Here is a 23,552-nt window from a genome sequence, read left to right on the forward strand (position 1 = left end):
ATCAAACTTTGAGCGGGTGGCCACTCCAATTCCTCACACTCTAAGCCCACTATGGTTGGGGATTTCTGCGTGGATGAAAATAAAAGGGTGAGTTTGGGAAACTCGGTGTGTAAGGAAAACCCATTCAAAACCCAAGTCACTCAAGCCTATTGGGCCTAAGCCCATTCAGTGTGATAGAGGCATGGGCCGAGCCCTTTTCAGATTATAATAAACCGGGCCTTAGCCCTTATTCAGATAATGAGATGGCCCATAGGCCCATTTCAAAATACATGCAACATCGGTAAACATATGCAAGCCCATTTGGGTAATAGTGGTCTGGGCAAGAGCCCTTTTCAGATTACAATAAACCGGGCCTTAGCCCTTATTCAGATAATGATGATGGCCCATAGGCCCATTTCAAAATACATGCAACATCGGTAAACATATGCAAGCCCATTTGGGTAATAGTGGTCTTGGGCGAGCCCTTTTCGATTACAATAAACTTGGCCTTAGCCCTTATTCAGATAACAAGTATGGCCCATAGGCCCATTTCAAAATACATGCAACATCAAGAAACATATGCAAGCCCATTTGGGTAATAGTGGTACTGGGCAAGAGCCCTTTTCAGATTACAATAAACGGGCCTTAGCCCTTATTCAGATAATGATATGGCCTATAGGCCTATTTCAAAATACATGCAACATCAAGAAACATATGCAAGCCTATTTGGGTAATAGTAGTCTTGGGCGAGCCCTTTTCAGATTACAATAAACCGGGCCTTAGCCCTTATTCAGATAATGATATGGCCCATAGGCCCATTTCAAAATACATGCAACATCGGTAAACATATGCAAGCCCATTTGGGAGACTACTCAACCCACCAACCACTACACTCCACCGTACCAGCCATACACTCCATGTGGGAATAGCTCAACCCACCCAAATTTAACACTCACACGATTCTGACCTTGCTGCTCGATTATCAATAAATTGAGGCAAAGCCTCCAAGACGTGGACAAGCCACTTTCGATACTTCCTCGTCAATATCCCAATCCCATGCATCGATAATAACAACATGGCATGCAGAAAATAACAACGATCAAACATGCATTTAGGTCAATTTAACCTAGGGGTATTTCGGTAATTTTGCACCTAGGGGTATAACAATAATTTTCCATACATAGGGGTATTATAGTAATTTAGCTGCTTTTAGGGTTTTTCATGCATATTCCTACTTTTCACGTACTAACGTAATCACGCATCGAGGGTTCTTACTGAATTGGGCACATTGGCCCATCATTCCAATTTTGGCCCATTAAGCCCAAAAATATCGAGGGCACGTAAATCATGCACTTTGCGTCTAAATTTTGCAGCTTACCAAAAACATTAATCGATTTACCTCACGAGCATTCAGACACTCAAAATCTAGAAAATACCGATTTTCGGCATTTCGACTTTTCGCTTTTGCCGATCCGGACTAAGAAAGAGGGTGTTAGTTACACACATTTGCGACGATATCTTGACGAGATCCACACACGAAATGCCTACAATTGGATTACTAACACGTTAATCTAACTATTCAAATACGAACTACGATTAACCCCTTACAATATTCAGCCAACCACACCTACAGATCATAGTAAGCTTATAAGAAATCAATAAGCAACTCATTAACAAATTTTGTCAATGTTTACCACATAATCATAATTTCACTGCAAGCTGTCTTCCTGAGCAACAGTCACTAAATCATTTATAACTGGAGCTACGAAACTCCAAATCAAGTGCCGTTAATTTTCCCTGAAAATAGACTCATATATCTTTTATCCATAAAATTTTCAGAATTTTGGTATGGCCAATCAATACCAGATTTTTCTTAAAGTTTCCCATGTTTCACTGTTTGACTAATCTGACCACTCTTCATTACGAATCAAATTTCTCATTGTAAAGAATTCAAAATATGTTCTTGTTTATTTCATTAGAAACTAGACTCAATAAGCTTTAATTACATAATTTATTCAGCTTCTAATTCATCTCCCACAATTTATGGTGATTTTTCAAAGTCACGTTACTGCTGCTGTCCCAAGCAGATTTATTACCAAATCACTCTTTCACACATACCTTGCATGCATGTTATTTAAACATGTATATCACCAATCAATCATCACATATCTATGATTTTACTTAAGTATAATCTCCATTTCATCATTTGAAAGCACAACATGTTAGCTGATTTTTCCTTTAACATCTAAGGCACATGCATGCTCATCTGTTTGGCTCAACTTCACCTATCTTCCATTTTTCATCAAAAGAACATGAAACAACAACCATTTCCTTCATTTTAATTCATGACTAAATGCTCACAACACAACTAAAAATCAAAATATACTTCAAGAGTTAAGGTAGAATCAAGAAGAACTCATGAACCTCAAAATAGAAGCAAGGTACCAAGAACTTACCTTCAATTTTCCTCCTCCTAATGACCGAATACTCAAGAGCTTTCTCCTCTCCTTTCTCTTCTCTAACTTTCAGCTATGATGAACAAAGATGGACAAAACTTTGTTCTTTTCACCCCTTTTCTTTTAATAAAACTTCATATTTCATCCATTTAATTCTTTAATACAAAAGACATGATATTCTTATCATGAAACATTTACCTAACCCATTATCATGAAACATTTACCTAACCCATTATCATGGAACATTTACCTAACCTATTATCATGAAACATTTACCTAACCCATTATCATGGAACATTTACCTAACCTATTATCAATTTGTATCAATTTGTACCATAAATTATGGATATCAAGTGTACATTTTGTCTACAACAACATGATGGTTGGCACTTCATGTAAAATGGGAGGTTTGTCATGCAAATCCTCCTATTTTGCACTCCTATTTATTTGGCCACTTCAATTTAGCCTATAGCATTTTCAAACATTTTCACATAGGTCCTATTTCATCATTTCACCCCATTTTTCTTATGGAACAAAAATTAACTAAAATTGCCGGATTCTATCTTAAGCTTGGGCTTTCTAGAGGCCCACTAACATAATTAAACCTATGCCAACATTCACAGGATTCCCGAAAATTGGGGCGTTACATTCCGACTGTCTTAATAAATATATTTTTATATTTAAAATTAATAATAGTAATATAAAAAATGATTTTATTTGAATTTGGCATATAAAGGTGGAACATAAACTTCACTCACTGGGCTTTTACAGAATTTCCCTCTTGTATCATCAAATATACACCAACATTATTTCATTCCATATTTAGGGCAATGCCTATAATACTCTCTTCAAATTCTACTAATTCACCTACTATTACTTCATCAAAACCATAAAGATGAGCAATGCCGACGGAACCAGTATTTACAATATTTACTTCCTCAATACTATTCTACAAACATAAAAAAAAAAAAAAAGTCCGCAAAACCCAAAGTCCAAACCAAGTCCTAAGAAGGAAAAATGAATAAAAAGCTAGAATAGCAAAGGACATGGGAGGTATGTCCACTAGAATTGTAGTTACTCTACTCCCAAAATTTCAGAAACCCGTTTTGAGCCTTAGTCATGCAAGCAAGCCTAAAACCCAAAAGACGTTGCTGAATGCATCTTCCACATTTTGATAATTCAGACCAAACCCAAATATGAACATGACATCATCGTCTTGTCGGCAATGGCAATTTAATAATAATCATTATTAAATTAAGATAAAAATCAATCAATTCTCTGTTTCCCCTCAAAACGCAGCCGTTTTTATTCAATTCCTAAATCCCTGCCATGGATGTCGCTGTCTAATCTTATGATCCTAATATTCAAGCTCTCCTGTATTTATCTATTTAAACAGCTTACCCTCAGTGCAGACTTCTCACCATTTTGCTCATTTTCAGCAGCAACTTTTTCCTTTCGACAGTTAAGTGAAAAGATGCCGTACTACTCGAGGGGTGGCGAAGATGACGTTGACGAGTTCGACGAATTTGATCCGACGCCTTACGGTGGTGGATACAATCTTGAACTAACTTACGGTCGTCCTTTGGAATCCTCCGATGAGACTTGCTACCCTTCCGCTACACCCTCCGATGGCGACTTTGATTATGCACGTCCCGATTTCTCTTCCGGTTACGCGCACTTAGCTTATGCCGACGAAGCTCTTGAAACTGAATACAGTAGCTATCTTAAACCCAAGCCCCGACCTGGACGATTCGAACCTGCACCTGCTTTTGGTGCTGGATCTGGTGACTATGGAAGGAAACCTGAATATGAGCAATTCGAATCTGGTCATGGACGCAAGCCGGATTTCGGACGACCCGGATCCGAATTTGATTCTGATTATGGCCGAAGACCTGAATTCGAGCAGCCTCCTGAGGAGTTTGGATCTGGGCATGGCCGGAGGCCGGCATATGAGCATTCACATCAACCGGATTTCGGATCCGGCCGGAGATCAGAATTTGAGCAGCCTCCGCCGCCCGAGTTTGGATCTGGGTATCGACGGAGACCCGAATTTGAGCAGCCTCCGCCTCCTGAATTTGAATCTGGGTATGGCCGGAGACCCGAATATGGCGAACAAGAGTCCGAGTACAGATCTGAGTATAGTAGGAAACCAGAGCACGGTGAATATGGATCCGAATATGGGAGGAGACCCAGCTATGGTGAACCCGAATCTGAATACGGATCTGGGTATGGCCGAAAGGCAGAGTATGAAGGAGGCGGATCCGAATATGGAACCGGATACGGACAGAGGACTGAGGGCGAGTATGGATCGGGTTATGGAGGTAGAACAGAGACTGAATACGGGTCCGGGTATGAGAGGAAACCAAGTTATGGTAGATCCGAGGAAGAGGAAGAAGGATATAGGAAGCCAAGTTATGGTAGATCCGAGGAGGAGGAAGAAGGATATAGGAAGCCAAGTTATGGTAGATCCGAGGAAGAAGGATATGGCCGCAAGAAACATGTGAGTAGCCTTAATTCGATTTAATTTAATGGAGAAAAACCCAAGTTGATTTAGTGTTTCTTTGATGACTTTGCTAATTGTATGATGTTAGATTTCCTTGTTCTTGCTATTCTAGACTCTATATTCTTTGCTTGTTGAGATTTATGCCCCTTAACTATAAAGCTGAGATAGATCAGGGTGATCGATCCTGCTGTAATGGTTTAGTATTATGTAGGATGTGGTTGAAAATGTCTGATTTGTTTGATTATTATCAACCATTGAATTAGAGTTGAAATTGAGTAGAATATTTTTCTTGTCTGTTGATTTTAGCATGTACCAGTAACATGAAAATCCATTAGTGGTTGTTTGTGATATAGCCGTAGTTTCGTGGTACAAAAACTTGATAGAAGCTGCTCTGAGTCTACCAACTATTCCATTCCAGTCTGTAGTATTAGCAGAACTAGCTGCTATGTTCGTCATTTGGAAAGTCTCTATCCATTAGTATCCTTGATGCAATGTAGCACTTCCATTCTTGTAGCTTGGTGTTGGTGTTTGTGTTGGTTGAATTTCTGTTGTTGTTCTGTATCATATTTATGAATCTATCCCAGCCAACCTGCACCTGCGTATTGGCAGCTGAGAATCTGCACGAGGCAAAGACCAAATAGCTGCTTCGTCAATTGCATTAGTTTTCTCTGATTCATCTGTTGCATTATATTCTTCTGATGCCTTGATAGATTCAATTCTTTTCTATCATCTTTATCATCTCGGTGATTTGGAAGCAATCTAAGTTTAGAAGATTTATACTATCGTATAATGGAAATTTGGAATTGTGTGGTGAATTATGTTATCATAGTCCGTTCATGTTTACGATTGCTTGCTTTTTCTAAAATCTCATTTGTTAACATTGCAGGGTGATGACGACAGTGATGATGATGATGAAGAGAAGCGTCACCACCACCGCTATAAGCACCACCACCATAAGCGCCACGATGACTATGATGACTAGTCAGACTGGCCATTCCCTCTACAAATGGAAATCTGCAGTAATAGCTATTAAATAAATGATCGAGGCATGCCACCTTTGATCGTTTCTTCTACCATTTCCGTGTGCTTTTTGTGTGTGTGTCAGTGTTTGATCGTCAATAAAATGCCCGAACATTAGGGTTAGCGCAATTGTGCTTGTTGATTATCAATCTGATGATGATAATATAATGCCATGATCTACTTGCATGTTAACTAATTAATGCTTATGATATAATAAAATGCTTACGCATGTGATGTTCTTGCTTATAACGATTTACGATAGGATATAATGCTCAGAAGTTTTTATTTACAAAGTATTCTGGCCATTTATCACACTGAAACCCTGCAAGAAGATCCATTTATTTACAATAGGGTAACGTATAGGATTAAATTCATATTATGAATGGTGTAATAATATTTAATGGGGTAATATATTTTAGGGGTAAATTACAAATATAGTTAGTTTTGGTCATTGATGCTTAATTTATTATGATTTGATTGTTATCATTATCGATGTATAACATTTTAATTACTGAAACATTACCATAACCCAATGTTAAATGTGTTACGGAAAGTCTAATATGATACAAATAATGCTAACGGGGCTTTCACATCATTTCTATAACACAAAAATTATATATATTAATGTAATAGGTTTCTTTTTTATGCATATGGGCCAAACCCAAAATCCATCAACTTTGGTGTGGGGTCATTGTGCCGGTTGTCATCACCAGTGATCAGTGGAGCTCAAACTTCACCTTCTAAACTAGTTTTCACATGCTCTTTTTGAGTATGTCTTCCATTTCATCAAAATCATCATGGATTTTCCTAGAATTAAAATAAACGTAGTTGCATAGCCTCCTGTCATCATGTCGTTGCTGGTCGTTAGATTATCTTGTTTTCATAGTATGTTGCTCATTTTGTCGGGCTTGTCCTTTTCACGATTCGGATTGGAAGATAAATGCTCCAAGTGCCATGCATGGTAGATTCAAGATAAGTCTCCTCTCTTTTTTTTCTTTTTACTTTATTTTTCTTCCTTTTTTTTTTTTTTTCTAATCCTTTCATTGATTTGCATGTCATTGTTTGAACAACGGGGAATATCCTTTAAAAAAAATTTGATTGCGTTTATTGATTTTACGTGTAAGTGGTATTGAGGTTGGTAAAGGAGATTGGTTCCGTAAAAGGATTTACTGTGGTGGTGAGAATGGTTGAAGTGGGGCTTGGTGATGGTCTCTTAGGTGTGATGGGTGAGCTAAAATGGTAAAGATGGTGGCGAGAGAGCTTAGATTTAGGGTCTAGCTGGTGTTTTTTTGAGGGGTAAGTGGTGGAATGTTTCTAACAGTTGAGAGTAGCTTAGGTTGATGATGGTTGTCAAGGGTCCAAGAGAGAGTTAAGGAAAATGTGAATGGTGGTGAACCATGGTGAGATGGTTTGGGGTGGTAATGGTGGCCGGTTTAGACTAGGGGGATGGTTGGTGTTTGAGAGCTTTAAAGAGAAAGGAATGAATAAGAAAATAAAAATGAAATAAAGTAATATATAAAAGTGAAAGGTTACAAAAAAAAATGTTTATATTATGCAGGTTTCAGATGGAAACCATGTCAGCATTTAATGATATAATTTGTGCTACATTACACTTTTGTACACTTTTGTAACATCTTTATCGTGGAATAATATATTAGTGGTTAAAATGTTACAAATTGATAATATTAGTGACAAAATTGTAATAAGTTAAATATCAATGACCAAAACATAAATTTAATCAAACATAAGTGAGTATTTTATAGTTTATCATATATTCTAGCAACACAAGCCACGTGTAAACAGTTGAGTGGTAGTTTCTAAGATTTTTATAATTTTAGTTGGACGAACCTTTCAATTTCATACTCTCGTTTTCATTTCCCAAAATAATGCCATCCACTTAATTTTCCTTATAAAGAAAAAAAAATCTATCAAACAAATGCTTTTGAATGATTGGTAAACGTGTTTAAGGGAAGGATGATAGGAGGCAAGCCTTAAATAATGGTTTTATGATTTAAATTTCAAAATATATTTTATATAATAATTTTATTATTGGATTAGTTCGATTAGTATTTGTTAGTTGGTTTTAGTCTAGATTATATCGATTTTTAGCCTTTTGTGCTATAATAGTTTAATTTTACTTGATGATTATTTTAGATAATTTAATTATTGTGGTTACTCAAACTTGTATATGTAATTGCATTGTATTCCCGATGTAAAAATGGTTGCAATTTTTTTATTCAAAAAATTTAAATCTAAAAATAAGAGATTATCCTCTCTTTTTTCACCTTGAAATTTGTATTGCTAGAGGGAAAAAAAAGTGGTTAAATGATTTAATGATTACCCATAGTGTGCAATAGTAGTAGCTCTAACACGCAATTGACAACAATAAATTTTGGGATATTTTTGTGACTTATGAAGAGAAAAACAATTAAAAGAAAATCATGTTAATAACGTGTTATAAAATAAAAGGATAGAAAGTAAGAGAAAGCGTATTTTATTGATCAATCAGAATATCAACAAAGTTTCTCCAAAATCTCTTTTTATAAAAATAAGAAGTATAAATGAAGTAGAGATCTACTTCTAATGACTATAAGAATTTTAATTACTTGAATCCCCTCTTAATATTCCTTACAAATGTTGAAATTTTTATTATTTTTAATTAATCAAGTAAATTCGATTTTTTTGGTAGAAACAAATAGCAGGGCAATCTACTCAGGTAAATTAGTAATATATACCGATTTTGGAAGATAATGAGGAAAATAAGTTAGTTTTGAAGAGAGAAATAGAGAACACGTCTAGTAGGACACATTTTCAATTGAGGTAACCCGTTGCTTAAATGGTTAAATGTAATGATTTTATCTTTAAGTCTCATGTTCGATTCTTCTCCTACTCACATTTGTATTTTTTATTTCATGTTGTTTTAAACTTTTTTTTTAATTTCTCGATACTCAAGGACAAAACCGCTAACATTTAATCATCTGAAAAGAAAACGCGTTTTGTAAAACATGTTTTCAAACAAATCAACAGAAAATATTTCCTACATGACACACTTTTTTGTCACCTCAGCTGAAAACTCGTCCAGTAAGATGCATTTTGTGCTTATCTCTCTAAAATCGATCTATTTTCTTAAATATCAAAAAATCGACCTAAAATCTTAAATATTTTTTAAAATCAACATTCTTATCAAATTTACCCCCAATTTACTCAGGTCCTTGTACCCTTCCGCAATAACCAAACTCAGGTGGAACATTCTCAAAAATACGCATAGCACCAAAATTCAAATCAGAGACCTGTGTCAAGTGATCTATAACCCGATTGAATTTCCGCCAAGTGTGCATTAACCGCACTCCATGGCCGCCGGCACAATTGTTGGAATTGTCGCACCGCAAGATGTTCCCAACGCATTATCACTTTTCAACTCAACCTATCGGATCCTCTTATCCCAAAGAAAACGAAGGCCTTAATATACTGCTCGAGCCTCCACCAGGATACCCGAAGAATTTGAAATCCTAATAGAACCTTTGGATTGGTCTAATGCGAATTATCCAAAATAAATATTTTTTTAGATACCCGAAGCACACAGGACAGCAAACATCTGATTTCCTGGAAGAACCCTGCTTTGCTTCACATTGACATGATAAGTCGATTTGACTGAGAATAGGCCATTGAAGGAGGCTCATCTTTTTAAGTTGATACGCCATATCTTTTTAAGTTGTTAGCATAGAGTAGGAATATGATAAAAATGTGATATAATTAGTTCTGAAATCAAATCTTTGAGCCCAACTATCATAATCCATACCAATGTTTGGTTCATTGCTCAAAGTGTTGAATGACGGATTCTAGAAAACATGCTTAGAAATCAAGAGGTGAAGAACGGCAGAAGAAGGGTTTTCAGAACATCCAAGATTGGTGGTTTCTGGCTTAAATTGAGAACATCTTAGATTGGTGACTGGCGGTGGATGATGGCCGAAGGTGGTGGAGGCTGGTTGGATTCTGGGTTAGAAACTGTGTTGAATAACTAAAGATGGGGTTAGAGAAGAGAGATAAACGTGAGAACAAAGTGAATAAATATATTTTTTCAAAAATTAAAGATAAAAATAAGATGTTTCTTTTAACATAAATCATAGTAAATATAAACTTTTATTGCCACTAATTAATTAAATTTACTAATAATATCAATAAAATACCATTTATTTCATGATAATGTCATTTTATATTGTAATTATAAAAATAAAAACTCTATTAATTTTACTTTCAAAAGAAATAAATTCTATTAATTTTCTACAAATAATTTACCATAATAATTTTTTATTTTATTAATAAATATAATATATTTAAAAGTATAACCTATTAAAAGATAATCATAATTTTTTTTTTAATTTAGGAATAAAATTGTCATTTTTAACTTATTCCATAACTCAATTCAATCCAACCAAATAACATTTATACTTATTCAATTTCATTTCCATTCTCCCGGAATAGCATTCCATTACAGCTCTATTTCATCCGATCTTAGTATCCTAAAACCAGCTCAGGTCCTAAATGTTACAATCTACACCAGCTTATAAGGCAGTAGGACCATAACAGATGACCCCAAAGTCCAAAGCTGACATCAAAGAATTATACCATTGGAAAGGGTATAGGCTCAAAGTTAATAATTATACCAGAAAAAAGGGTAAAACATTCAAAATCAATAGATATCAGTAAAGTTACAATCTCAAACCCAGCTAACATACTATGAAACAGATTACAAAACACAGCTTCAAACACATTATTAATTTGTCAGTTGTTCAAAGAAACAAAATGGAAGTCAAAGATAAAAAGTATCCGGGAAAATCGAAAACCTACCGTTGTTGCGCAGATTGTGCATCCTCTTTATCAGACTCCTTACCTTTTTGCAAAGTGGGTGAAGAATTTGAAGCAGAGTTTTCAGCTGTTACAGCACCACTCTCATCATCCTGGTTCTTAAGGAAAGCCGAGAACGATAATGGATTATAAGTGGAGCTTGCCTTTTGAAGACCACGTATTGCTTTCATTGCAGCCAGTGTGCTACGGTAAATATCCAATGTTTCCTCTCCCAGATTCGATGATGAAGCTTCCTGTGAGCGCTTTGCAGTGTTATTTGATGATGGGTTTGGTTCTCCTTGCGGAGTAGATTCAATTACTTCAGCTTCCAGTGGAAAGAGAAGCTCGAGATTTGCCTCACACTCATGAACTAGCCTTGTAAGAGATTCTGTTGTGAAGAAAGGTTGGTGAAGAACAAGCTGAGTGAATTGCAGTCGCAACAATCCCCCGGTTCGTTTATCATACTTCTTTAAAATTTTAACAATTCCTATTGAAGCAGAAGAATGTAGACGCTTTAGAAACTTGCAGGCTACAGATATAAAAACGTAGATGTTGTGATTTCCATACCTGCAAAATTGAGGGCACTGTAATTTTTTAGAAGCACCATCTCCCCATGAATGGTGACAAGATCCTTGCGGATATCCATCATTTCTTCACTAAACTCACTCTCTGATGCAAAAACTCCACCCTTCCCACTGCTCTCCTTAATTTGTTCAATTCTTTCCTTCAGCTCCTGTTATAAAGTTACAATCACATAAAAAAATATTAGAAATACAACATCAATGACTTGCAGATAACTTTAATGAAGATTATTGGACTAAGAATCTTAAAAGAACATTCTCAAGCTATGTTTCTCCAACATTTCATTTTTCTTCAAGTACCCATGTTCAACACAGACTCTCAAGCAGAAGCATGTGCTCAAATCAAATTATGATTTACGGAAAGTTAAAATAGATCGAAAAGATTAGTTGGCCACTTAATATTTGGGAATAAGAAAGCCATGGCGAGAACGAGAACCAGATTAAAACCAGCTCAATAAGCAAGTAGCATTCCCGAAAGTAACAAAAGATGAACTTGAGGTCAAGGCATATTATGCACAATTGACCAATTTAGATTCTTTAAACAACTCCACTAGATTCAAAGGACTAAAGCAAATTTAGCACTATTGAGAGAAATGAACCCACACAAGCTACTTATCTAAAATACATGATACCAATTCCAGATAGCTCAAAGGCATATACCAATTCCAGTGAATATTGATAAATGGATTTTCATAGAGGTTTTTTTTCAACTTACCAACTTAACAAAAGGAGAACACTCAAAATATGTGGAAACTAAGATGCAAACAACATTGTATGGTTATAATCTCCCAGAGATATCTTATTAGCACCATGGAATACATCAATTCGAAAATTTTTAAAGCTTCAATCATCCATGACCGATTCATAAGACAATGAACTTTCCAAAAATTGCAAGCAATATAGGAATTTTGAGCACAATATAAGAATCAAGGGCATTGAAAACACTGTCATTTTATCTATGCCACGAATCAAAGTTTCTAAATTCTCATTAACAAATGAACTTTGCTGGAGACAAATAACTGTTCTTAGTCCAACAATTTGTCAATAACCACCAACAATCTATAAGCTAAAAACAAAACATTTACTTTAAATGAAAAAGTTAAGAAAATCCCAATAACCCATTAATTCATTTGTAACACAAAATCATATACTTAACCCCTCCCCCCAAAAGAAAATAATAAAAGCAAAAGAAGTGAAGAGAAAAGAGTGGGTAAAAAGGGGGTGGACACCTGAAAGCGAATAACGAACTCTTCTTCTTTATCAACATAAAAATCATTGAATTTTTCAAGCTCCTCATTCAGAATTCTAACAAACCAATCTTGCAAATCAAGCGGAGGGTGTTGATGATCATGACAGACGGGAGTAACAGCAGTGTTGGTGGCGTCAGCAAATACAGGCCGTTGATGATGGGGATCAAGCGATGGGGTTGAAGAGATATTTTTGAGGAGTTTCTTGAGGGGTTTGTAACATAGGAATTTGTCCCTCCACTCAGGTAAAGTCTCCTCTAGATGGGTCTTGAACTCTTTACCAAATTTCATTGAAAACTAATATTTCTTTGACAATTTCAATGGAGAATTTTTCTGGGGTTTTTATTCTCCAAGTGTTAGTCGATTAAGGAAGAAAATAGAATAATTATTCCAAAATTGAAAAAGAAAAAAATAAATAAATAAATAAATAAAAAGACGAGAATCTTCAAGCGTAAGCAGGAATTTGGAATCTAATGGAAAATGGAAAACGAAAGAAACAAAAATGATATAAAAAATTATGTTAAAGTAATTATTTTTAAAAATTAAATTAAATTATTATTATCATAAGATAATGAAAGTATAAACAATTTATTATAGAACATAACAAAAGAGACAAACCATTTCTAAAAAATAAAATAAAAACAAACAAAGAGACAAACCAACCCCAGTTCTTGGTCTAAATAATTTGTTAATTTTTTTTAAGGATAAATTTATTAATTCATGAGTCGAATAATAAACTTTTTTCATAAATAATAAAGGATAAGTTCCATCAATACAATAAAAGTTTTAGCCTTAGCATTAATAGAACATCATAACACGTTGATAATTGGTTTTATCACAACTCAAGCACGACATATCTAGAGTGATTAGTATCACTTAATACGATAAGAAAATCAGTCTCGGGCCTTAAAGTGGCGAGGAAAAATCGAAAACAGAGTCGAGCATTCATCAAACTAGAGAAGACGACAATAAAATCATCCTTAAAATCACTTGTAAAACTAAAGTTACATGCATAAACAAGATGTGCTTCAAAAAGCAAACAAAAACTTCTCAAATTGAAATTTTATTAAACAATGGGAAAATAAACAAAAAAACATATCAAACCTATTAAATAATTTTTAATTTTTAATTTAGATTTTTTCAAGTTTTAAAATTTTAGTCCTTACCATAATGATAACGGTTAAATTCATTAAATTAAGTTTGTTATTTCTAAAATCTAATGCAACAAACATAGTAATAACATATCACATTATTACTTTTACATATTACTCAATAAAAAATTAGTGTATTAATGACGGTCATTTGTGTCAATTTTGGAATTTTAAAATTCGAAAAGAGTAAAAAACTTGGATTGATCCAATTAGAAGCTGTGGATCAAATCTACAATCATTAGCATAGAACAAGACTAGTAATTAAATTTAATTAAACAGATTTAATTGTTAAAGTTTAAGTTAATATTAAAATTCTAAAACTCGAAAAATAAAAGTACTAGAATTGACGAATTCAAAAAGTATAGGACTAGAATTGATTAAATTAAACTGTAAATACAACTTTTGCAAAATAATTGCAGAATTTAACCTAGGTCATTTTAGTAAGTTTGGGTTTTGGTTTATTTTAAAAAAATAATTATATTCTAGTCTCTCAATTTCAAAAAGTTATAAAATGGTCATTGAACTATTCAACAGTTTTCATTTAAGTCATTAATCTATTCAAAAGTTTTTTATTTAAGTAATTGGTTTGTTAAGGTTTTTTATTTTTTTGAAAAGGAAAAAAGAAAATTCCAACTAGCGAGCTCTAAGCATAATTCAACAATCAATACGGTAGATCAGTACCCACTGACAAGTAGAAAAACATACCTTAGATCTGAGTCAATCTGACGGTCAATGTCAGAGATCAAAGAAGAAAGGTGTTTGAATTTTGATTCGCACATTTGTGGTGTTTAAAACTGTTTTATAAACACATCCGCTAATGATGTAGTGAGAGATTGATTTGGAGATTGGATTGTCGGGTTCAATCATAATTTAAGTGTTTGTTCAATCTTTGATGCTGAACTCTGGAGTATCTGGGATGGTTTATTCTTATTATAAGAAAAGAGGTATGTTAAAGCTTTAATTCAGACAAACTGCTTGGAGGCAGTCAATGCTATTCAAGATGGCTATTTGGGGTATCAAATTCAGTCTTGGTTCGACAAATTAAGCAGATGTTACAGTACAAGGAGCATTGGATAGTTAGATATGTCCCTAGGGAGAGAAATTAAGTTGCTGATCATTTAGCTAAAATGTCTTCTATTTGAATTGATGGTATGCAGAGAATAACAGGTGCGCCTAGTGAGTTGATTGATCTCCTTGAGCAAGGCTAAGCTACTAGTGCTTTTGTTCATTTAGTTTGATTTTGTTGTATCTTTTTATTAAAAAAAAAATTAACTAACTAAATTATAGAAGAGAAAGAAAAGGAAAGCTTTTGATTGGTGTAGGCTGTACGAATAAAGAAGACTATACAACAACGATTTTAACAGCTCAATGACTTAATAAAAAAAAACTTTTGAATAGTTCAGTGACGTTTTGTAACTTTTTAAAGTTGAGTAACTTAAACATAAACTTTCTAATAATTTAGTGACATTAGATGTAATTTACCCTTTTAACCTAAATGGCCTGGTAATAAGAGTTTTGCCGTCCAATATATTTGGACTGATTAGGGACATATCTTTGCTCTATTGATTTTGAGATTTTGAGCACTGACATGGACTTTCCCTGGAGCTCATATACTGAATCCCAGATCTAAAGAGAATTTACATACCCTGCTTGCTAACCATGGCATCAGTTGTGAATGGATCTGCATTACAACTCTCTCCTAATTTCGAATCATGATATTTGCACATCAGACTTTCAAATCTGTTTTATAAGAAAAATCCAAATTTGCTTTTAACATTTCCAGTTGGTGGAGCCTAATTCATATACTTGTTGTGTTGGCAAAATTAAGATGTTCCAAGTCTCATTATAATTTTAGAGGGTGATTTAAATAATTTTGGTTTAATTGTATTTTTAATTAAATTAATCCTCAATTAACCCGTGAGATCAACTTAATATAGATTTAAATATAACATAAATAACATAGTAAATACATAATTGGTTTGTTAAGAGTATTTGTGCTAGAACTAGTAGTGAAGCTTCTGGTTCTATAGGCTCACAAAGTATATGACACAACTAACCTAAAACAACACATGAAAACACCAGTCAAAACCCATCGAACGAAAAATGATGATCCCACCAACAACCGAAAGTATAAGTCAAAGTCATTGCCTAAACAGCAAGAATGAAGAAAACCGAGAAGGTCTAAAAGAGGGACAACAACCACACGTCAATCTCGATTCAAAGGAATCATAAAATATATATACTCCCGCATAAATGGCAACCAGCCGCAGCATCGGCAAAAAGTAAATTATATTTTGTCATAATCATATTCATAATAGCTTTATATTCATTCAAACTTTTATTATTTAACATCCAACGCCCTTCAAAGGGGGCCAAAGCCCCCAACTCAAATTCCTCCTCAGGCTTCTTTCTAATTTTGTTTGCTTAATCCCCTGATAAACACTCATAAAAAAATTGAAAATCAATCCCCCCATTGATGGGATTACAAACAAAGTTCCAATTTATTACCGGGGGGTCAATGATCCACAATGAAACACGACACCGAACTTCAGAGAGCTCAAATACCAATTGAAACACCAAAATAACTAGGCCGGTCATTTAAACCCAAACCCAAATGACGGAGATTAGCGCCATTATATGGTCTCCAGTGCCTGCAGAACATCAGCCTTCAAATCTTCAAAGTCTTCCACTCCGAAGCTGAAACGAACCAAGTTATCCTCAATCCCATACTTGCGCCTCTCAGCTTGGCTAAGATCCCTGTTTCGTAGAGGGAAAAATTTATTGAGTCTTACAATCCCAAACAAGGACATAATCATGTAAACAAACCACACTATGTCAATACTGATCTCTATCTATGTCCACAGCCAAGTCACTACTAAATACTTAACAAACCTATGCAATAACATAAGATGACAATTCGTACTAAGCTTATAATGCATATTTGGGTCTATTACAGTCATTGCGTTTTATGCATATATTCAGTTGTTGCCTAAATTGAAGTTCATATAAAGTCAAGTCAGTTGCCTAGATGGATAAACACAAGCAATACGGATCAACACATAAACAGAAATAATGTCATACCAATAGGACATTATAGCAGGCTGATCCACTATGCTCTCACAACCACCAAATGATGGAGCAATGTATGGTATCTTTAATGCATCAACAAACTTGATGGTGGTCATCAAATCTCCATCCACCTGAATGATTTAGAATACATTAATGTCAAATAATTTTTGCATCAATAATACCAAATGAAGTAATAGATACTAAAGGTGAATTTTCCAAGGTGCAAGGTTGAAGTAGTTGAAGAAAACAAACCTCAAAACTGACCACACCACCAAAGCCAGTCATTTGCTGCTTGGCAATTTCATGTTCAGGATGACTTGGCAAGCCTGGATAATAGACGCGTCTCACCTGCCATTGATATTTGATAAGCCAAGAGATTAGGAAAGAAGTCCAAATTAGATAAATAAGAAATGATAAATCAGACAAATACATAGTTACAAATTATGACAACCCCAACTGGCATACATATCACACAGATGCAATGGCACTATCACACAGAAGTAAAGCAAATCCTCTCCAGGAAGTTCAAAGTTGCATAAAGAAATCATAAAATGTTAACAGCAACCACATAAAGCAACTTAGTTAAATTGAGTTGCTTAAATGGAATATACAGAAACAAGAATGTAAAAAGGGCAACGTCACTGCAATTCATACCCTAGGATGTGCCTCTAAAGCTTCGGCCATCCTTAATGCTGTTGAATTCTGTTGCTGTACACGAAGATGCAGTGTCTTCATGCCTCTGATGATTAGGTAAGCGGCATTCTGTTTATATATCGAAACAAAACATGTTACTTTGTGACCCTTGCAACTGATAACAAGAACTAAAATGGCACAAATCTTTGAAGAATAAGGTGGAAGTCATTATTAAAGCATCATTCCAGAAATAACACATTCTTCTTCGACTAGAAGTCCAACAACCACCTTTACAATCTAGTCTCATCTTAACTGAGTATAATTACCAAATGAATCAACTTAGGGATGACAAATATAATACTTAGTTTGACAAAAACATGAAGGACACCATGAAAACTACTTAACTAAGATTAAGGTCAGGACAACTCACCGGGTTGAGAGTACCACCCAAAATATGATGCAAAGTACGAATTTCAGTAATCAACTTCTCTGGACCACTTATGCAACCAGCAAGAACCTGTGACATGAAGAATTAAACTTGTCTATTGATAGAATTGAAAATAACCAACAGCAAGAATGGATTTCAGACTGGCTAAATTAATAAGAGCAAGTGCGCACATCATTGTGCCCCCCAATGAATTTTGTTGCAGAGTGCAAAACTAGATCAGCACCAAGGGCGAGGGCCTTCTGGTTAAGAGGTGTAGCGAAGGTACCATCAATGCAGACAAGTGCTCCTTTGCTGTGACACAGCTTTGAAACTCTTTCTATGTCAACACATCTCAGGAAAGGATTTGTTGGAGACTCAGTAAAGAAAAGAGAAACCTGAATGGAATCAAAATTCGCTCTAAAAGATAAATTGGCATTTCCAAAGTAAAAATAAAAAGACAAATCTAGAAAAACAAGGGAACCACTTTCTATGCCACTGACTTTGTTTTTGTTGAGTGCAGCCTCTAGGCCATCCACATCTGCAGGGTCAATAACAGTAACCTGCATATCAAATGATAGCCAGAACTCAATTAGAAATAAATCAATATATTAGTCCAAATAAATACAGCCATCCCAGCAAGTGGCTATTAAAACTGCCAGTTTGCTGCATACAACATTATGCTCTTACTGCAATTGCACTTTTTATATATAACAACAAACCCAATAAAGGAAAGGTTGCAGGTACAAACTTTTACTCTATACATACATTACTTTGGTGCATCAACATCATAATAGTAGCTATTTCAACATCACTGCCCTCCGTTAAACAAGAATGCACAAAAACCCTGGGCATTTCACTCACCAAGATTCTTAGAAAACAATAGAATGACACAGAAGAGTAACAAGAACAAAACCGGAAGCCATACCGAGATTCCCATTTTAGGCAGAAAGTTCTCCATGAACATCCTAGTTTTCCGGTAGCAATCTGTTGTTGTCACCATATGGCCCCCAGCAGGAACTAATGCCATCAGCATGACTGTGCTAGCACACATACCAGATGCCATAATCAGGGTCGATTCAGCCCCCTCAAGTGCGCTGAACCAAAGAAAGAGCACCTCATGAATGTATCTAAACCATTTAAACAAGCAAACAGGACGACTAATAGATGATCAAAAGAGGCAGCCAAACCTTATCTTTTCCTCTGCAACGACTGTGGTTGGATTTCCATAACGCCCATATTCAAAACTGTGATGGCGTTTCTCCTGCAGCAAGATCAAACAGAAGATTACTCCACTGGAATTTATGGGTCAAACGACAAATGCTTTTAAGAACTCATCCTTTCGATACTCGATCACTAATTGAGCAAATAAGCAAAAGAGGTCTTTTTGCATTATATTTTGGAAATTTTTAATCCATGGTACTCCACCATGAAAACAGCTCCTTTACATACAGTGAACCAAGACATTTATTAAAATAGAAACCTTAACAAGTACACTAATATACAAATGCAAATATTAACCACCGTGACAACAGATTTATTAATGCTATAGTTACTACTTACTATACCTTGAAGTCAATAAGCTCCTGAGTTTTCTTAAAGAAGTAAGCAGAAGTATTAACCACTGGGGTGGTTATTGCATCAGTAACAATACCGCGACCTAATCTTTCACCTGCAAAAAAAGAAAAGCAAAATATTTTGTAGAGACTTATTTTCCACGAATATGTAAGGATCTAATCAGAGTAAATAATAGGAAACTATAAATAAATAATTATTACTTACAAAGATTTTATCAACATACACAAATTGTTGTAATTAGTAAATTACTAATTATCTCAAATAAATGAATTTAATTTAGACCACAAATATCGCTTTCTTTTATTTTTCCTTTCAAAATAAAAAAAAAAACTTTTAAAAGGAAAACATAAAAGATATATACATTTCAATGAAATTAAAAATGATATAAATTGATTTACCAGCATGAACAGTGATGCTCCCATCGGAGCTCAAAAACGTTGTCGTCGAATTATCTGAACCTCCAATCTGTACACTACCGTTGTCAATACAACTTTCTACAGCCGCCCCGTCATTAGTGACGGTGACGGTGACGGCGGCTGCCGCTGCCGCTGCCTGAGCAGAAGCAGCAGCCGCCAAGGAGGGGGAATCTGGAGCAGGACCATTCGACCACGAAGCAGCGACTATTTGCGCAACACCGATATTGCTACAGTTGCGGCGAGCCTTGATGCTAAGCTGGCGCACGAAATTCGGCGGGAAACGAAAGATCAGAGAAGACAAACCTCGGCTACTGATACCTCCGGCGTAAAGCGACGAAGCCGTCACCCTTCGGCTGGAGGCAAGACGAGGCTTGTCCCCGATCGGCGCACTGGAGAAATCGGGATCTGGACGGCACTCAAATGAAGAATATGGATTAAAAACCCTAGGGCTAAGAGTAAATGAACATGATGAAACCGCCATTTGTTTTCTATCACCAAAAACGAAATCGTTTCAACTCTCTCTCTCCCTCTGCGACTTCTCCGAAATGCGAAGAGGCTCCCTTCTTTCTTTTCCTTAAAATCAAACTGGTTAATATACGCGAATTCGGTTGTCGTTTTCTTTCTTGTTTTTATTTTTATTTTTAAATTTTGTGGGGACCGGTTTTCTTTTTAACCAGGGTTGGGTTTAGGTTTTTGTGCAGTTTAATTACTTTGCTAACGTGGCGGATAGAGACTGGTTGGACGTTGGATTTTTTATTCTAACCTAACCAGTTGATATAACTATAAATTTTAAAATTGCTTCATATTTAAAGTGAAAATTGAACTCTACACTATTAATTAAGGGAGAAAAGATTCTTTGCCGTTTTACTTAATTCTCGTAATTGTGGGATATTTTTTTATTTTTATTTTGGTATGTAAATTTTTGGGTCTAATTTTTTTATATCTAAAGTAAATTTATTTTTCACTTTGTCTCATTATATTTTTTAATTTAATTTTTAACACAATTAAAAAAGAAAAGCTAGTGACCAATCAAACAGAGTTATTTGACATCTTTTATCTAAAAGGTATATTCTTTTATCAATTTTATATAAATATAAACAAAAATAAATATAAAAGTATATATTATCTAGAAAATATTATAAAAATAAAATTTAAAAATATGACAAAAGATATAATTTTTATTAAAAATTAAAATTCTCTAAGATTTAAGAAAATTTTAAAATATATAAAAATTAAAACAGAAAATACCTTGAATACCATTCAAAGGTCATTCAGAGGTGGAATTGATTTTTGATTTTGAGTTTGAATTGTGTTTACAATAATTATTGCAAGCTACCCAACTTGTTTCCATCCAAATCAAATATTTCTAGTAAAGCCGCCTCAGTGTGTCCATCCAACTTGTTCCATTTCTTCCGTTTCACATCTGATTCAGAGTTTTCTTACAACTAGGTTATAATTGGTTTGTATTTATATCATATCTCAATATGGGTAAAAATATAAATCGGATTTGAGCAAAAGAAATAGGTTTCGGCTAAGTCTTTTTTTCTCAGGTTCGGCCTAAACTTGCAAAAGAAACTGTTGTTGTTTTGTCATTGTTTTAATATCATTTGGTTATTATATTACTATTATTTTATTGTTATTATTTGGATATTGTATAACTTTTATTTTAATATTAATTTTATTATTTTAAAGGCATTTACTTATTAAGCTGCACATATTTTAGTATTTTTATGTACTATATTTTTTAAATTTATTTTTATATAAAAATAAAAATGTAAAAAAATTTAATTTGAGTGGTCGAGCTCGGGTTTTAGCATTTTTATCCGGGCCAAATTTAGATAAAATTTTAGGTTTTCAGGTTGGGCCTAAAAAATAGGCCTAAATTCGGTTGAAACTCAACCCGGCCCATGATCACCTCTATTTGTATTATTGTGTAATGTATGGGTCAATTATTTATAGAGGTATTCATGGGTTGAGTTGGACTTAAAATTTTATTCAAGTCCAGCCATATTTATAAATAATTAGTTTAAACAATGTATTTATATTATTATTTTAAATAATTAAATGTATATTTAAATCATTTTAACTTAATGCTTAATACTTTTTATATATTTTTATTCATTAAAATTTTATATATAATCATAACTTAATATTTTTAAATGTTTACATTATACTAAATACTACTATGGATTTAATTTTTATGTGTTATAAATTATATAATATATAAAAAAATATAATATAAAATATTACCATTTAAAAATGGGCTGAGCATGACTCAGGCCTTAAATGTATAAGCCTGAGCTTAACCCATGTTTTAAATGGGTCTAATTTTTTTGCCCAAATCCTCTCAAATTTTAGCTAGGCCCTCAGGCTTGGATAGGTAGCTCAACCCAGAACAAGTTTAGTTGTGTATATTAAATTTATGATTTTTTATAATATTAAATTTTGTTTAAATTTTTTAATGAATTTCTTAAAAATATTTAATAAATTAAAAGTAATCTAATTAGAAAATATTTTTAAAATATTTAAAATTTAAAATAGTCACATTAATATTTTTTAATTTTAATAATAGTTAATAATAATAAAATCATCATAATTTAAATATTAATACTAATATATTATAATGTAAATAATATTACTAATACATTCTTACATATTATTTATTATATATTTTTCAATGTTAAATTAAAATTTTATTGTGTTAAAATTGTTAATATTCTCTTCTCTTTTTTTTAATTTATATTTATGTTTGTTCTAGTTTAATTAATAAATGCAATTAATTCTTATTGTATTTGAAAAATATAAATTTAATTTGATAAATTTTATTAATATATGTCTACTTTTCAAACTACATATTAAGCTTAACAATTTAATATTTATTAATTTTAATTAAATAGAGTGATGATCAAACACCTATTTAGCACGGATTTAAACCGTGTTACTCTCATCCTCACCCTAATATTATAAAATCTTAAGATAAAAATATAATTTATATCTAAAATCAACTTTTATTAACACAAAAAATATAAAGAAAAATTTAAACAAAAGACACGTGTCAAAAAACTATAATGTAAACATGACTATTTGTTTCCTTTTTCTGTAATATCACATTGCTATTATATATATATAGATAGATAAATAGATACATATAGTAATAATATTTGGTACATTGTCGATGGAGTTGTTAAACTCCACAATCAAGAACAATAAGTTGACAAGTATCTAATAGTGATATAATAAAATATTTTAAAATAATTATTTTAAAAAGAGAGAGATGACAATTTTATAAAACTACTTATAGAATAAAAATGTGTTACTAGTGTACCAAATACTATATATATATATATATATAATTAGGTTCATCTTCTTCAAAGCATAATAAATATCAGGCTTAATATATTATTGGTATAATGATAAATTTAGTCTCTAACGTTTATTCATTTTGTCATCTTGCCCTTATTCTTTTTTGGGGTTATTTTGACCCTTAACTTTTAAATTTTAGTTAAATTGTTTGCTTTTAGATGGAAAAATTAAGTGAACTATTAAAATTTTAACAACATTGATGTGGCCACTAGCGTGGCAGTCAGTCCACGTATTATTTATAAAACTTCAAAAAATAAATTTTTTTTAAATAAACAAATTTTAAAAAA

At 33.5% G+C, this 23,552-nt stretch overlaps 3 protein-coding genes across 3 annotated transcripts; 1 reads left to right on the forward strand and 2 right to left on the reverse strand.

Annotated features, from left to right (window-relative positions):
- Positions 1 to 3,490: 3,490 nt before the first annotated feature.
- Positions 3,491 to 6,207, forward strand: LOC108487556 (uncharacterized protein At5g39570). The gene is made up of 2 exons (XM_017791931.2): positions 3,491 to 4,935; positions 5,825 to 6,207. Exons 1-2 carry the CDS (start codon positions 3,769 to 3,771, stop codon positions 5,918 to 5,920), a joined length of 1,263 nt encoding a protein of 420 aa, XP_017647420.2. The 5' UTR covers positions 3,491 to 3,768; the 3' UTR covers positions 5,921 to 6,207.
- A 4,193-nt stretch (positions 6,208 to 10,400) lies between these two features.
- Positions 10,401 to 13,244, reverse strand: LOC108487565 (SPX domain-containing protein 4). The gene is made up of 3 exons (XM_017791941.2): positions 12,614 to 13,244; positions 11,371 to 11,536; positions 10,401 to 11,290 (listed from the first exon to the last, which is right to left on the reverse strand). The coding sequence occupies exons 1-3, from the start codon at positions 12,920 to 12,922 to the stop codon at positions 10,803 to 10,805; spliced, it is 963 nt and encodes a 320-aa protein (XP_017647430.1). The 5' UTR covers positions 12,923 to 13,244; the 3' UTR covers positions 10,401 to 10,802.
- A 2,825-nt stretch (positions 13,245 to 16,069) lies between these two features.
- Positions 16,070 to 20,521, reverse strand: LOC108487576 (cystathionine gamma-synthase 1, chloroplastic-like). The gene is made up of 11 exons (XM_017791951.2): positions 19,885 to 20,521; positions 19,477 to 19,580; positions 19,099 to 19,172; positions 18,837 to 19,005; positions 18,412 to 18,471; positions 18,103 to 18,306; positions 17,915 to 18,001; positions 17,506 to 17,613; positions 17,104 to 17,199; positions 16,864 to 16,982; positions 16,070 to 16,539 (listed from the first exon to the last, which is right to left on the reverse strand). The coding sequence occupies exons 1-11, from the start codon at positions 20,381 to 20,383 to the stop codon at positions 16,416 to 16,418; spliced, it is 1,644 nt and encodes a 547-aa protein (XP_017647440.1). The 5' UTR covers positions 20,384 to 20,521; the 3' UTR covers positions 16,070 to 16,415.
- Between the last annotated feature and the right edge of the window lie 3,031 nt (positions 20,522 to 23,552).

Source organism: Gossypium arboreum, chromosome 7 (genome assembly GCF_025698485.1).
Source record: "Gossypium arboreum isolate Shixiya-1 chromosome 7, ASM2569848v2, whole genome shotgun sequence".
NCBI classification, from domain to species: Eukaryota; Viridiplantae; Streptophyta; class Magnoliopsida; order Malvales; family Malvaceae; genus Gossypium; species Gossypium arboreum.